The following is a 17,064-nucleotide window of genomic DNA, read 5'->3' on the forward strand; positions in this document are numbered from 1 at the left end:
ACAGTTATAGCAGCATATGAAACGACACATCTGGCTTTATGAGCAGGCAATGATTTTTAGGTCCAGAATATATATTATATTGCACTGTTTTTCCATCATAAAACATTTAAAAATTTTTTATTTATGGCCCCTACCAAAGAAGATGTGTGGCTATGTTATATGCATGCGGATGCAATTAGGAATAAAGCTATTAAGAGGCAAAAGGTTCCTTAGGATTCATCTTGTCCAACTTCTCATTTAAAAAACAACAAAATGGCCAGGGGTGGTGACTCACATCTGCAATCCCAGCACTTTGGGAGGCCGAGGACGGCAGATCATTTGAGGTTAGAAGTTCGAGACCAGCCTGGCCAACATGGTGAAACTCCATCTCTACTAAAATACAAATATTAGCTGGGCATGGGGGCAGGCACCTGTAATCCCAGGTACTCAGGAGGCTGAGGCAGAAGAATTGCTTGAACCCAGGAAGTGGAGGTTGCAGTGAGCTGACATCGCACCACTGCACTCCAGGCTGGGCAACAGAGTGAAACTCTCTCTCAAAAAATAAATAAATAAATAAATAAATAAATAAATAAATAAATTAATTAAAAACAACAAAACAACAAATGAGATGAATCTAGTCTAGGGAGGCCAACTGCCTAGCTCCACAGTCAGATTCCTGCATCATAATAACAACAGCCGACACTGAGTGTTAGTTTGTGCTGGGTGCAATGGTGAGGGTTTTACAGAAGCAGCATTATCTTGGGGGGCCAGACATGGTGGCTCACACCTGTAATCTCAGCACTTCGGGAGGCCAAGGCAGGCAGATCACCTGAGGTCAGGAGTTTGAGACTCCTGTGAAGTCTCTACCAAAAAATACATGGTGAAAACCCGTCTCTACCAAAAAATGCAAAAATTAGCCAGGCATGGTGGCACATGCCCGTAGTCCCAGTTACTCAGGAGGCTGAGGTGAGATAATCACTTGAACCTGGGAGGCGGAGGTTGCAGTGAGCCAAGATCGCCCCACTACACTCCAGCCTGGGTGAAAGAGTGAGATCCCATCTCAAAAAAATAAATACATAAATAAAAATAAGAAGCATGATCCTCAGAAATTATAAAATAGTTACTACTACCATTATCATTTTACAGGCTTATGTTATTCAGCTAACCACGAGAGAGCTGGGATTTGAATTCAGGCAGAATAATCTGAGCTGACATTCTTAACTATGAAACTATGATTGTTAAAAATTACCCTTTCTAGTTACTTAACTATGTGGCCCAAAATAAGGTAACTATGCCCCCTGGAGGATGTTACAGTCTAGCTTTCCATATACTACTACTAATGTTTAAACAACCACCAGAATGTAATACCCATTTCACAGATAAGAAAACTGAATGTGTAAAATAAAATGGTTTCCCAAGGTTGTACAGTTTATGATTGGTGAAAGCAGAATTCAACATTCAAGTCTGTCTGGTTCTTTCACACACGTAAGCCTGCCTCCCTGGATTAGAACTAGGCTCTCCCGAAGCAGGCTCTCTGGTTTCTATTTGAACAGGACTTCCATACATTAAATACCTAATCTGAAATCAATGTGGATCCAGGTATTGCTGGAACCAATTTAAATCTAAGGCAAATATTTCACATTCCTTAATCAATCTGTGTGTGTGTGTGTGTGTGTGTGTGTGTGAGAGAGAGAGAGAGAGAGAGAGAGAGAGAGAGAGAGAGAGAGAGAGAATATCAAGAGTCTAGCAGTTCACATGAGATAGTCTTACTGAAGAGGCCGGTGGTAAATCACACTCAGAGTGTGATTTTGAGGTTGCATTTAGGTGACGGAAGAGAAAAATTCACTGATTGGTGTTCTCCCAGAACACAGATAGCAACAGACATGAAAACAGAGCCACTGTAGAAAATGCCTGCAAGCAGAGGTTACTAACAAATGGCAGGGAAAGGCTGTTCTAGGAATGAAAGGGAGGAGAATCTGCTGCCCTCTTTTCATTTTACTGGCCACACCTCCCCAACATGGTCTGCCAAGAGAAACGGGTCTGAGAAAAGCAGCATGATTCTCACCACAGCTCTTTAGCAAGTTTCCAGGGGTTTTCAGCATAGCAGGCAGCTGCTTCCCAAATTCAGCTCTGTTCCCTCCTCCTGGTTGAGCTGCTTCGTGTATAAACTCCGCCCGGCCAGCACACACCTCCTGACGCTCTTGAGTGGTGGCCAAAGCCTGTTAGGAGTGAAGCAGGTAGGGCCACCTTCCCAGGTTAGTGGCAGAGCTAGTTTAAGATGCTTTGCAACACAAAAAGCCCAATTTAAAAGATGGGATTATTTTCTCCTTTTAAACGCTGTAACCAATCACTTTCCAGATGTTGGCTATCTCTCTCACCTCTTTTTCTTTCTCTTCTCAGTTAAAAAGGCTTAGTCCTGGAAAAGTAGAGGAGGTGAAAACCTGCCTGGGGAGGCTGCTGAAGGACGCCAGGAAGAATTCTTATCTCCAAATTCGATCCTACCTCCCAGCTAGCTGCTGGTGTTTGAAATTCCAACTCTGAAGTGTTAGTCTGGTATCTCCTTTTAAAATGTAGAAGAGAGTAAACAAAGTTTTTCACAGCGTAGTGTTAATTCTTCAGCTGCAGGCTGGAATCTGCTGGCTCCCCTTAGGCAGGAAATGCCTGCTTAAATCGTCCCTTAGGTAGGAAGAAAATTCAGAAAGGGAAGGTTTATGGAGGCGGACTTTCACTAATTTCACCTTTTTGCGTGGCAAAACCAAGTCAAGAAATAAGGTCCTCTCAATCTGAAAAGTTAATCTTTGTCTTCATTTAATTTGAACCAGGAAAACCTCTAATGCCAACATCAAGACTTTGTTAGTTAAAGCTTTTCTTAATATTTTAGGATGAATAGCTAAAACTTGGAAATCAGGACAATTTAGATTCCTTCCTAAAACCATTTTCCAGGTACGCTTAAGGACTTTTGTTTTGATTTGTACTATATATGCATTTGAAGCCAAGGCACAGATACTGATATTTATGTTTTAATGGTTGGCCATTTGATTAAGTGGAGCTCAGACATTTTCACTTTCCCTCTCAATATTGATTATCATTGTAGTTCAGTTTAACAAGGCACTATTTCCCAGCGCTATCTACTGCTACCCAAATCAGCTGTGGTGGTCACCATGGTAACCACCCACTCATTTTTCCCTGTTATTTCATTTTATAACACTTAAAGAGCAGTGCACAGGCTAAAAAACCCTGTGGGAGAAAAACACACACACACACACACACACACAAACTCAAAGAGGAGTCAATCAAACTCACCTGAGATGCAGAGTCATCTAAGTGTAAATGTTTTGTTTTATTTTTTTAAAGTCAGTTGTGAATATATTCAACAGAAACAAATGATCACTAGGAAAACAACACTGAAGGGTTGGATCTGCTCATTGCCTGGAGACTAAAAACATTTTAAAAGTGTTTTTTAGGGATAAAATGGGGTTAACACTAACATTTCTAACTAATCTTGACAAAGGGCTTCCTCGATGGGATTGAAAGCTGTGGAAGTCTCCGGGGTTTTAGGTTAAATCATAAAACTAAACAAGGTCTGTTTAAACCACACCTACAGGCTTGAGATTGTATTTTTCTATATGAATTTCCTTCCCTCCCCACACAAAAATATTAGGAGAAAAGTTTTTTAAAAAGAACTTTCTTTCAAAGCAGTATTTTGCTCATTTATTTTATGATTGGTTATTGAGTCTGCCAATCATAGGTCTAAATGACAAGGGGGTATGGGAAATCAGATGAGTCACTGAGCCAGGCAGAAAGGTAGGTATTCAATCAAATCCCCCAAAAAGATAAGGGCTGCACAACTGTAGACCTGTAGACCATCTCTCTGTTAAACACAGGTATTGACCATTGTCAAACAGGTCAGCCACAAGTGGAAGCTAATCTTGACGGCAAGTCAGTTATTGCAGACCCTGTGAGACATCAGATCTGCCTGAAAACAAACAAACAAACAAACAAACAAACAAACAAAACCAGTGCATTGAGGAGTATCATGAAGAGTCTCTGTTTCCCTGCAGGCATCCTGATAGCATGCCCCTTTTGGCTCCTAGAAAGACAGTTATGACCCATTCAGCTAGACACTCTCTTCCTGCCCATAAATGTCTGTTGCATCTAAGACAGCTGTCTTACCTCTTTCCAACCACCATCATGGATAAAAAATAATTGAAAATGATTCTCCCACCATTGCAAAATGATTCTACTACTTCTAGTAGAGAATTTCTGGTTTTCAGGGATCAGGACCCTCCAGTTCCTCTGCTCACTGAAGTTGAGGTTCTGTGTTGTTTTAACAGTATAAGAGCAGCTCCTATCATTTTTCAAACTGAACAAGCTTATTTTCATAGCCTCTACATAGTCTACATAGATAATTTTATTCAACACGATCAACAATCCACTCATTTACTGGTTGAGATTGCCTAGGGACAGATTTTGAGGGTGATGCTGATAAGTAAGTCATAAGGGACCTCCTAAACTGACAGGAGACTTGAGGGACCCAGGGTTCCAGGATCTGTCCTATGTGGAGGCTACAGTGATTGTTGTTCACAGTCATTATCAGCTGGTCCCTCTCCACCTTCCACTCCCCATCACCCAAGGCTAATGTGGTGCACAGGGGAGAGGTTTATAGGGAAAACTCAGTGGAATCAGGTGCAACAGGATGCCCTTGGACTGTGAGTAATACAAATATTGACATCTGGAAAGCCTGGAAGAGTCACTATCATTTGGCTCCCTTTTGACTTCTGCTGGCCACCTCTTCCTTCCCAAAAGTTCCCAGGATTTCTTTGTGACTTTTCCAAAGCTCCCTGCTTCCTATTCTATTCAAAAGTCTTTCCAATTCTAATATATTCCATGTAAAATATAAAATGGGTGGATGGAGTGCAAAGCTATCAGATTTGTTATTTGATTTAAAGTTTATGACTAGGGAACATGGAGAGTTGGTTCTAGTCCAACCTCAGACAAATCCACTTTGGTGATTTTAGTCAAATCATTTTCACTTGGCTTTTTCATCTGTCAAACTATATGTTTAGTGAGATCAAACAAAAGGAAGTTATCTGTAAAGTTAAAAGTTTAGTTCAAATTTCAGAGACCACAGAACTATTACACAGCTGAAGTCATACTATAGATTGGAAAGTTCAGTCAAATTCATGGATTTTACAGGGCATAAAGTCTTTGGTTAGTGGTATCACAATTCTAGTGATATGAACTAGAATCTTCAGCCCCAAAACTCCACATCTAATTAGGCACCAAATCCCATTAATTTTACCTCCAAAATGTCTCTCTACTCTATATGTGCCTCTGTTGCCGTTGCCACTGCCACTGTCATGAATGCTGCTCTCTCCAAACTTGTTCCTTCCCTCTTATGTCACGTTCCCTTAGTGCATTAGCCACACCGGCAGTCAGAGGACTCTTTCTAAAATGCTCACCTGATCTTCTCTCTTCTCTGTTCAAATCCATTGCTGACTCCCCATCAACTAGAGTGCAAAGCCCATGTTTTTAGTAAAGCACATAACACCTTCACAATTTTGCTTCCCTATCAGCCTCTCTTCTCACCATCTTCTTCCTAGAAAACTTGGTGACTTTGTACAGACAGCTCTTTCTTCTTTGTTGTACACTCACCTTATTCATTCTTCTAAAACACACTCAAACACTGCTGCCTCTGGGAATCCTTTCAAACCTCACAGACTAAGATAATGACCAACCCACTATTCCCATAGCATCTCCTATATGCCTCTTATTCCAGCATTTCTCACACCACCTGCAATGTTTTGGATCCTTGCTTGGCTGAAGGTTTCACTGGTATGACCCAGCATAACATTTCTGATGGCCTGGTTTGAATAACTCAGAAAGGACTTTGCACAAATCCCTGGACACATCTAAGCAGTTCTGGGGCAAGGAGTCATTTTTCCCCTGATTTCAGCAATGCCATGCTGGCAACACTCTTGTCTTAGACCTGAATCACAGGGCCTTCCTCTTTGAAATAGGTTCAGTTCCTGGGAATCCATTTGGTCCCTGCACTTTAACTTACAACTGAACAGGGATTTAACAGTGCTTATGCCAGTGTTTGCAAAACAGTGGTACACAGTTGTCTTGCCGAGGAATAAATTAAGGTTGGTAGAATATTGTTGCCCTGTTTTTTATTATTATTATTATTATTATTGCTTCCTTCTATAATGCAGGCATGATTATAAGCATTGTTACTTCCACTAGGTAACTTCCAAGATATGCTACTGTGAAGATATCTTAACAAATTACTTTAGACAATGCTAGGTAAGAAAAAGTTCCACCCAGGAAAGATGTGTGTAAGTCTGTAAAGTATATATTTCTTATTTATGAACTGCTTAACATACAAAGTTAGAAAGTTTAAATTCTGATGTTTGGACATTCATTGCCACTAAGGATAATATTGTAAGTTATTCTGCGAATGACTCTAAATACAACATTTAATGGTGGGGTGGATATCTTTCATTCAAATCTAAAGCTAAGGAAGGGAAGTGGACCTTATTAGGCAGAAGCTTCCTGTGGTACTTGTGACAGTTACTGAATGAAAAACAAAGGTAAAGTTTTTCAAAAGCATATTTCAAGCCATACAATCTCTATGTGGGACAGCCCGAGCCTTCCTGAAAACAAAGTACTCCAAGCTTCCTCAGGTTAATCAAGCCTACTAATGCAGGAATTACTCTTCCTCAGCTAGGCACTTAAACCCTGAGCCTGGAGATAGTACACATGTGGAGGACCTGCCAAAATGGACTATAAATCACATCACTTTGCCTTAAGTTCTTCAAACCAGCCGGACCAGTCTTCACCATTCTCTGTGAGATGAAAAATACAGGATCATAGTTCGCATAGGGCTGCAGATAAAATTCTGCAGCAGTCAATTTGGTGAATTGATGAAGGCGGCAGTCAATTCAGTGGAGATTCTAGACATTAGATTCCAGTCTGGGCAAAGTTGAATTGGCAGTCTTTCTGCATCTTAATAATTGAATGTTTTACAGTGAATCTGAGTTGCCCATTTCTATACAGATTCATTTATTGCTAAACGAACATATTACCATTAAAATATATCTTCGTTTAAGAAGAGCGAGCATGATACTTTATATACAATAATGTCAGATCAGAAACCAAGTAACTTGTATCAGAAAAGTAAACTGCTTTATAGAACCAAAAACAAAACAAAACAAAACAAACTTTTTTTTAAATTGTAGAAACAATTTGAGTTCACTAAGGAAAAACACGAGGTTTTTAAAGAAAAGATATTAGAACGAAATAGATATTACTACTCAGGGTTAATCACTGTGAGTATGTTGGTCATTTCCTTCTAGGTGTTTTTTTATGTTTTTTTTGTTTTTGTTTTTGTTTTTTTTTACAATGTTGAGGTCACACTACATCAAAAAAATGTGCACTTTACTGTTTCATTTGTTGCAATTGCATGCATTTTCCTGTTAATACCTCTTTGTCAGAAGCATTTTAATGACTCCTTAAAATTTCACTGAGTACATACATTATAAAATACTTAACCATTTCCCATTGCTGAAAATTTATAATACAATATTTCAAATTTTAAGAACAGATACTTAAGCTATAATGTATATTATTGTGGGAGACCAGAATATGCCTCCCCAAAATATAAAGAATTACTGAACTAAAGATAATCAAGAGGAAGCAGATGTGGGAAAACTCTCTGCCCTCCATTTTCCTAAAAGCAGCACATAGATTTACAAAGAAAAAGTATTCTCTCCCCATCCCTACTTTTCTACCAGGGAGAACAAAGGTTAACCACTGAACGCAACTTTGGACCCTCATCAGCCTGGTGATGGTACCAGGAGAATCTACATTAACAAGCTTTACTAACTACCCTTTATCTGCCCTTTATTTGTCTTCCTACAAATTGCTCACTGTGCCTGAAGAGACTCAAAGTCCTTTTCCTTCATCTTGTCATTTCTCTAAAAATTTGCTGTTTCTTGTTGAAGATGTTACATAAGCTGAAATTCAAAGCCACTTCTCTGAGAATTACTCATTCCCTGGTTGTCTCCCATGTGCATGTGAAACCAAGGGTCTGTTCCAACTAAGAACCTATAGGGGTCATTCTTCCTTTCTCAGCATGATTATTTTCAATAAGGGGGCCTTATTAGGTCCCTAAATTTTAGATGATGAAACAGAAATTAGCAAGGGTCAAAAACATCTAAATAAAGCTCATTTTATATCTAGGCTAGTGGTTATAAGTGTATTCTTTGAGTTAGTATACGCATCGGCCTTAAGTCCTGGTTCTGCCTGCCACTTCCAACTGGTCCTCTGTGTTATGTAATTTCCCTACCTCAGTTTTCTTTCTTTTTTCTTTTTTAAGTTCAGAAATAAAAGTGCAGAATGTGAAGGTGTGTTACATAGGTATACATGTGCCATGTTGTTTTGCTGTACCTAGCAACCCATCATCTAGGTTTTAAGCCCCTCATGCATTAGCTATTTGTCCTAATGCTCTCCCTCCCCTCTGCCCCCAACCCCTGACTGGCCCTGGTGTGTCTTGTTCCCCTTCCTGTGTCCCTGTGTTCTCATTGTTCAGGTCCCACTTATGAGTGAGAACATGTGGTGTTTAATTTTCTGTTCCTATGTTAGTTTGCTGAGGATGGTGGCTTCTAGCTTCATCCATGTCCCTGCAAAGGACATGATTTCATTCATTTTTTATGGGTGCATAATATTCCATGGTGTGTATGTACTTTATTTTCTGTATCCAGTCTATCATCAATAGGCATTTGGGTTGGTCCCATGTCTTTGCTATTGGAAATAGTGATGCCGTAAACACATGTGTGCATATGTCTTTACAATAGAATAATTTATATTCCTTTGGGTATATACCCAGTAATGGGATTACTGGGTCAAATGATATTTCTGGTTCTAGATACTTGAGAAATCACCACACTGTCTTCCACAATGGTTGAACGAATTGACATTCCCACCAACAGTGTAAAAGCATTCTTATTTCTCCACAGCCTTGCCAGCATCTATTGTTTCTTGACTTTTTGATAATCGCCATTCCGGCTGCCTGCCTCAGTTTTCTTATCTGTTACATGAGAAGAAATGCTATACCACCAGAAAGGGTTATCATTAAATTAGTGCCTTTAAAGCACTTAGTACAGCATTTGCCACACAATAGTCATTTAAATAAATGTTAGCAATTTAGGAACAACTGTCAATGTTATTAGTGCTTTGTTATTATTTGGTATTATTTGTAATTATTATTACTAATAATTTGATTTTGCTGAGCTATGGCTATGTTGTCAGAAGAGACTGAAATGTACTTACTGATTAATTTTGATCTAATTAGTACGTTAAAAACATGTTCATTTAAGGAGAAAGCCATTTTGTGTTTTTGGATGTGATTCCAGAAAGCATGTATAGGAAGCTGTTTTAGGGAAAAAACTCAGTTGTGGGTTGGAGGAATAATTAAATTAGTTGTTTAATTAAAACATACAATCTCACAGTTGGTAGGGTGCTAAAGGGTAATTTTGGGTAACATTCTCCCCTTACTCCAACCAGATGCCAGGCGACCTTCAACTATTTGTAAATGTCTCTCATGTTGGGGAGCTTAATACCTACCAAGGTAGCTATTATGCTTAGAAATTTAGTTTTATATGGAACCAAAATATGTCTTTGTATAACTTCAACATATTGATAATAAACTTACAGATAACCCTAAACAAGCTTTAACAGTGAGTTTTCCATGCAGTGAAATGATGGGGATCACAACCTCTAATGGATTTATTTTGGGATTTAAAAGAAATTGGTGAGAGCCCAAAGGGAATAAAACCAAGAATTCATTACGCAGGCTTTGTGGGTATTTGAGATTTATGTATTCATTATCATGTGTGCTTTCCTGCAAATTAAATAATCTAAAATAAAAGGTAAACTTAATGATTTTTCTCAAGAAAAAATATCTAAAGCTAGAATTCTAAAATGGCTCCTTTGAAGTTCAGATGGAAGCTCTTTCATAGTTTCATGCTCCAGCTGGGGAGAGGAAAGGGAGAAGGAAGCATTGGGAAACATTTTCGCTGAGGTAGAAAGCTCATAGCTCGCCTTCTGAGGACATCTACTTCTCCATAACTGAACCACTTTCTGCACAGTAGTGAACACCCAGAAGTATTTAGAAATTGACTCAATGGCTGGGTGTGATGGCTTACGCCTGTAATCCCAGCACTTTTGGAGGCTGAGGCGGGCAGATCACTTGAGGTCAGGAGTTTGAGACAAGCCTGGCCAACATGGTGAAACCCCATCTCTACTAAAAATACAAAAATTACTGGGCATGGTGGCAGGTGCTTGTAATCTCAGCTACTCGGGAGGCTGAGGCAGGAGAATTGCTTGAACCTGGGAGGCAGAGGTTGCAGTGAGCTGAGATCATGCCACTGCACTCCAGCCTGGGCAATGGAGGGAGACTCCATTTAAAAAAAAAAAAAAGAAAGAAAGAAAGAAAAAAGAAATTGACTCAAATGGCAACTCGGGTAAACAAGGAGCTCTGTGAGTCACTAATAAAACCACTCACTAGAACTTAACAAAATCTCTCAATATTGTATCTCATATCAGGCATGTTTACCTATCACATCACTGAAAAAGCAGGGTTTCTTTGCATAAAGATTAACTAATGTATTTGGTATTTAATTTTCAGTTTCTAGACAGAAGCTGGCAAGTAGCTGGTGTTTAATAGTGCTCAGGTGGCTGCATGAGTGAAAATCCATCCCTGGGAGCCACAGGAAGAAATGCTTAATCCCTCTAATATCTTGTTACTTCAGTAGCAGGACTGAGACTTACTCTTCTGGCTTCTTCCTCCTCTCTACAATCATCACTTCTCTCTAACTAGTCCAGACTAACTATGCCCAGTTCTAGCCAACGACTTCAAATCCCTTCATCTAAGAAATTTCCAAATGTGCCTTTGCTCATTTGTTTCTCTGTTGTTGTTGCTTTAAATGGATTTAGGAGGATATATGTGCAGTTTGTTACATGAATATATTGTGAAGTGGAGAAGTCTGGGCTTTTAGTGTAACCATCACCCAATAGTGAATATTGTACCCATTAAGTAATTTCTCATCCCTCATCCCTCTCCCACCCTCCCAAGTCTCCAGTGTCTACTATTCCACTCTCTATGTCCACACACACACATTATTTAGCTCCTACTTATCAGTGAGAACATGTGGTAGTTGACTTTCTAAGTTATTTCACTTAACACAGTGGCTTCCAGTTCCAACCACATTGTTGCAAAAGACATGATTTCATTCTTTTTTATGGCTAAATAATATTCTATATCTATATCTATCTATAGACAGAGATATATCTACATCTCTCTCTATATATCACATTTTCTTTACCCAATCATTTGTTGCCCACACTATTCATAGAGGTCAAAGTGAACATATCTGGCATATCTGAGTAACATTCTTCAAAAGTATAAGTGAATTGTGAAATCAAATCAATTTATGATCCCTAATTTCCTCCCTCCCTCCCTCCCTCCCTTCCCTTCCCTCCCTCCCTCCCTCCCTCCCTCCCTCCCTCCCTCCCTCCCTCCCTCCCTTCCTTCCTTCCTTCCTTCCTTCCTTCCTTCCTTCCTTCCTTCCTTCCTTCCTTCCTTCCTTCCTTCCTTCCTTCCTTCGCTTTCTTGCTTTCTTTCAGATGGAGCCTTGCTCTGTCACCCAGGCTAGAGTGCAGTGGCACTATCTTGGTTCCCTGCAACCTCTGCCTCACAGGTTCAAGCGATTCTTGTTCCTCAGCCTCTCTAGTAGCTGAGACTACAGGCACAGGCTACAATGCCAGGCTATTTTTTGTATTTTGGTAGAGATGGGGTTTCACCATATTGGCTAGACTTGTCTTGAACTCATGACCTCATGTGATCTTCCCGCCTTGGCCTCCCAAAGTGCCGGGATTACAGGCATGAGCCACTGTACCCAGCCCATAGTTTTCTTTAAAAAATAAAATAGAGGCCGGGCGCGGTGGGTCACGCCTGTGATCCCAGCACGTTGGGAGGCCAAGGTGGGCGGATCACGAGGTCAGGAGATCGAGACCATCCTGGCTAACACCGTGAAACCCCGTCTCTACTAAAAATACAAAAAATTAGCTGGGCGTGGTGGTGGGTGCCTGTAGTCCCAGCTACTCGGGAGGCTGAGGCAGGAGAATGACGTGAACCCGGGAGGCGGAGTTTGCAGTGAGCCAAGACACTGCACTCTAGCCTGGGCAACAGAGGGAGACTCCGTCTCAAACAAAACAAAACAAAACAAAACAAAACAAAAAAAAAACAAAAACAGAAACTTCAGAGGATAATGCACGCAGTAAGAGTATTATTTCATAAAACATTTATGTCAGTTGTTTAATTATGTGTGCCTACGTATCATTATATATATACCTTAATATTTTGTACATATTTGTCATATACCAACACATACAAGGCACCCCTTAGGTATTAGCCTCTACTCACCTGTTTGTCTTGTCACCTTTGTGTAGGGCTCAAAATTCATTGACATAAGTGGTGGCTTTGTGTATGTGTGTTCTGTGTTTTAAAATAAATATAATTTTTTTTAACGTTTGATATTAATATTGGCCGATTAGAGAGGGTGAGGATGGAAGGTGAGGGCATCAAAATCATGCCACATAAGTTTTTCTTTGGCTTTTTAAGGTAAATCACTTGTAATTTCATAGGTATGTATTTTAAAATGTAACTAGCACTGAGTGAATTGTTAAGGATTATTGATTTGGTATTTAAATTAGTGTTTTACTAGAATTGATTAAGGATTTGATTTGGTATTATACCAGGAAGGCTAAGTCACACAGCTTCTACTGCACAGGCAGAGAGGTAGAATTCTCCCAGTTTGGGGGCAAGATGCTTTTAAAAAAGCCACTGTATCCTCAGTGTTTTCTTTAATTTGTCATAGGTGTTAAATCCTACTATTCCTACTTTTAATTATAAATTTAATTTAGGTTTATCATTATCCCTTCTATTTGTTGTGAATAACTTTGTTAACTCTCAATGACACATAATTTGCACTCTGACTGTATTTTGGCCTGATGTTTTATAATAATCAGGTTTTAAGACATATGGACACTGAAAGATAAATCATCTGTATTCCTATTGCTAAAACATATGCAAATATAATTCTTCTCACACCTACATTTTGCTTTTATAGTCACATTCTTTCTAACCAGCGGTTTTGTTTGCCACTGGAAACTGAGAGTGATTGGGATGAATGAGACATAAGATAGTTTACCCTTTCTAAGTGAACTGCAGTCTGAAAAGTTTGAGATCTGTTTATTTAACAGATGAAAAGACAGGTCCAGGGAAATGAACTGACTAATCAAAATTAGCAATGGCACTTGGAAAATTCCAGTCTCCAGATTCACTCTCCATCACCAAATCATACTAACTCCAGCAACATCTAGAAAACAGGGCCTGACCCAGAGCAGAGGCCTCATAAATGTGTTTAGTTGCTTTAGTTGCGATTAGATTGCACAATATAAAACTACAGATCTGTTAGGTCAAAAACCGTCAAATATTGACATTTTTCATATAGTTCAACTTAAATCATTTTATTTTAATAACTCCTGCCTATGCTACTCTGAGGTTATGCTTTTCACACGAGGAGCATGATAGTATATTTGTTAAGACTTGAGCCAAACCGCCCAGGTTCAAGACCCAAGTCTTAAACTCATTGGTCATGTGTCCCTGGGAAGATTAGATTACTTAGCTTCTCTGTCTCTCAGTGTCCTCATAGGAGAAAAGGTATTACGTAAGTGTTTGCTTTTAATATTATTATTACTAGAACTCAACATACATGCTAATTAGCCAGATGTCCTGACCAAGTTAGGGCAACTTTATGCACCTGTTCTGAAAGGCATTTTTTAGGTACAAAAAAAGAAAGATACAGAGATTTTGCAATGTGTTTTCTTGGCAAGATTGGTTATTTATTTGACAGACATTTGGCTTTATTGTTTACAATGGTTATCTCAAAGGTCCTATTTTTCTCTGCTGACAGCACTGGTTAATAAATAAAACAGAAGCCAAAACATCCTAGCAACAGAAATCAACTGTGTTTATGATTTGTTGCTCTGTTTTAATTTCATCTATTTTTGAAAATGTAGTTGCTGTCTAAAGTGCCTGTTTCTTCTCTAGAGTATTGCCCTAAAGAAGAAGAAGAAGAAGAAGAAAAAAAGCATCCAAACTTGAAGAACAGCTTTGATTAGCTCATAATGTACAGTGAAGACAATAATTTAAGGGTGAATCAGAGTGCAGCAAAGTGATTCCAATGAAACCTGATACTGGCTAATTACTTATCTATAGATGGTAATGTTCAATCTACTGAGCATCTGTGCATGACAGAATTTGGGACACTGTGGGTGGTACAATTCCAAGATATCTACACAATTTGAAAAGCAAAATATTTCATCTACAAGCATCATTTTATTAGGTGAAATAAACTATGTATACAAAATTTCATTTTGTAATTAAGCCGTAGGCCACACTGTAGAGCCCAAAAAACCACATCTGTTTGGATAAAAGCAAACAAATCATACCATGGAAGCTGTGCCTCTTTGGAATGGGACTTAGAACAAAAGGGTTTAGAAGACAGATGCTACAGTGATGTTGGAAAATATTATTTACCTCCCAGATTTTAGGTGTGGAACGGAAAAAAGTTCCAGTTTTACAACTCTTTTATCAGACACATTATTTTTAGAATTACTTTTTCACTACATTCTCACAATGTCCTACTGAAAACAAACATTCTCAAAAAGAAAGAGTGAGTGCAGGAGAAAAGCAATTAATCAAACAAAAAAAGATAAGAAAGTATGTTGAAAAATAAACTTTCATATTGATTGGTTCTATTTTTTAAAATTATGCTTTAATTAATGGCATAAATTTTCATGCTCTCTTGGAGCTATACTTTTTCTCCCTTTCTCCTGAATCTAAAAGACATGTTTCTACTTAAAACATATCTCAAATATATTCAGTGGCAAGGCATATCAAAGTCCATGGTATTATAAATACAGATTGGAAAAGGATAGCAAATAGAACTATAGGCTTGGTCCATAGTTAACTCTAGATAATTGTTAAATGAATGATTAAGAAACAATAAATAGGCTGGGTGTGGTGGCTCATGCCTGTAATCCCAGCACTTTGGGAGGCCAAGGAGGGAAGATAACGAGGTCAGGAGATCAAGACCATCCTGGCTAACACGGTGAAACCCCATCTCTACTAAAAATAAAAAAATTAGTCAGGTGTAGTGGCAGCCACCTGTAGTCCCAGCTACTTGGGGGGGCTGAGGCAGGACAATGGCACGAACCCAGGAGGTGGAGCTTGCAGTGAGTCGAGATCGCACCACTGCACTCCAGCCTGGGCAACAGAGCAAGACTCTGTCTCAAAAAAAAAAGAAAAGAAAAGAAAAGAAAAGAAAAGAAAACAAAAGAAAAGAAACAATAAACACAGTAACAGTTAAACTTGTGATTAAGAATAAAAGATTCTTCCACTCAGCATCAGTACTGCTTTGATATTGGCATTTCAAACCATATTTTGATCCATTCATTTAACATTCAATAATTTTATTGACTACTTTTTTCATATAAGGTACTGTTCTAGGTGATACAATAATTAACAAAGACACACAATGAATGGAATTTATAGTCTAGTGGCAAATACCCTCATGGAATTTATAGTCTAGAGGCAAGAGTCAATGCTCATGGTTTCTGGTCACATGATATTTATGCAATCTCAATTTAGAAGATGACTAGTTGTCTTTAATATAGTATTTTTTCTCTTGGTCCCTTGTTGTGGGAAGTCAGGGACCCCAAACGGAAGGACTGGCTGGAACCACGGCAGAAGAACATAAATTGTGAAGATTTCATGGACATTCATCAGTTCCCAAAATTAATACTTTTATAAGTTCTTATGCCTGTCTTTACTGCAATCTCTGAACATAAATTGTGAAGATTTCATGGACATTTATCACTTCCCTAATAACACTCTTATAATTTCTTATGCCTGTCTTTACTTTAATCTCTTAATCCTGTTATCTTCGTAAGCTGAGAATGTACATCACCTCAGGATCACTACTGTACAAATTGATTGTAAAACATGTGTGTTTCAACAATATGAAATCAGTGCACCTTGAAAAAGAACAGAATAACAGCAATTTTCAGGAAACAAGGGAAGATAAATAAGGTGTGACTGCCTGTGGGGTCAGGCAGAATAGAGTCATATTTTCTTCTTGCAAAGAGCCTATAAATGGACGTGCAAGTAAGAGAGATATCGCTGAATTCTTTTCCCAGCAAGGAATACCCTGGGGAAGGAATACATTCCTTGGGGGGAGGTCTATAAATGGCCGCTCTGGGAGTGTCTGTCTTATGTGGTTGAGATAAGGACTGAGATACTCCCTGGTCTCCTGCAGTACTCTCAGGCTTACTAGAATTGGGAAATTCTAGCCCGGTAAATTTTCATCAGACTGGTTCTCTGCTCTTAAACTGTGTTTTCTGTTAAGATATTTATCAAGACAATATGTATACAGCGGCACATAGACCCTCATCAGTAATTCTAATTTTGCCTTTGCCTTGTGATCTTTATTGCCCTTTGAAGCGTGTGATCTTTGTGACCTATTCCCTGTTTGTACACTCCCTCCCCTTTTAAAGTCCTTAATAAAAACCTGCTGGTTTTGTGGCTCAGATGGGCATCACGGTCCTACTGATATGTGATGTCACCCCCAGAGGCACAGCTGTAAAATTCCTCTATTCATACTATTTCTCTTTATTTCTCAGTCCGGCTGACACTTAGGGAAAATAGAAAGAACCTACATTGAAATATTGAGGGTTGGTTCCCCCAATAGTCCCCAGAATCAGAGTTTTCTGCTTGGCCATGCCACCATATCTGTCAGAGCATCAATTTTCTCATCTGTAAGGGTAGGACTGTCGTGTCTGCTCTGGGTACATTGCAGAGTTGTAAAGAATGAGTAAACCAGTATATGAAAAGACTTTGGAAACACAGTAAGTACACATATATTACAAGTTGGCAGTAAATCACTGTGGTAAAGACCA

The 17,064-nt window shown here is 39.0% G+C and overlaps 1 protein-coding gene across 25 annotated transcripts in view; it reads right to left on the reverse strand.

Moving 5' to 3' along the window:
- DLG2 (discs large MAGUK scaffold protein 2) overlaps positions 1-17,064 on the reverse strand; it is a 2,222,296-nt gene that overhangs the window by 266,899 nt on the left and 1,938,333 nt on the right. Inside the window, exon 1 of one of the 25 annotated variants that reach the window (XM_038004881.2) lies at positions 2,045-2,500. The exons of 23 other annotated variants lie outside the window; for them this stretch is intronic. In XM_038004881.2, the coding sequence (XP_037860809.1) occupies positions 2,045-2,081 (37 nt within the window). In that variant the 5' untranslated portion in view covers positions 2,082-2,500. Of the gene's footprint in view, positions 1-2,044; positions 2,501-17,064 lie in introns of those variants that run through there. One more of the 25 variants, XM_073019970.1, reaches the window with a different exon arrangement.

The sequence above is a fragment of the Chlorocebus sabaeus genome, chromosome 1 (genome assembly GCF_047675955.1).
Source record: "Chlorocebus sabaeus isolate Y175 chromosome 1, mChlSab1.0.hap1, whole genome shotgun sequence".
Lineage (NCBI taxonomy): Eukaryota > Metazoa > Chordata > Mammalia > Primates > Cercopithecidae > Chlorocebus > Chlorocebus sabaeus.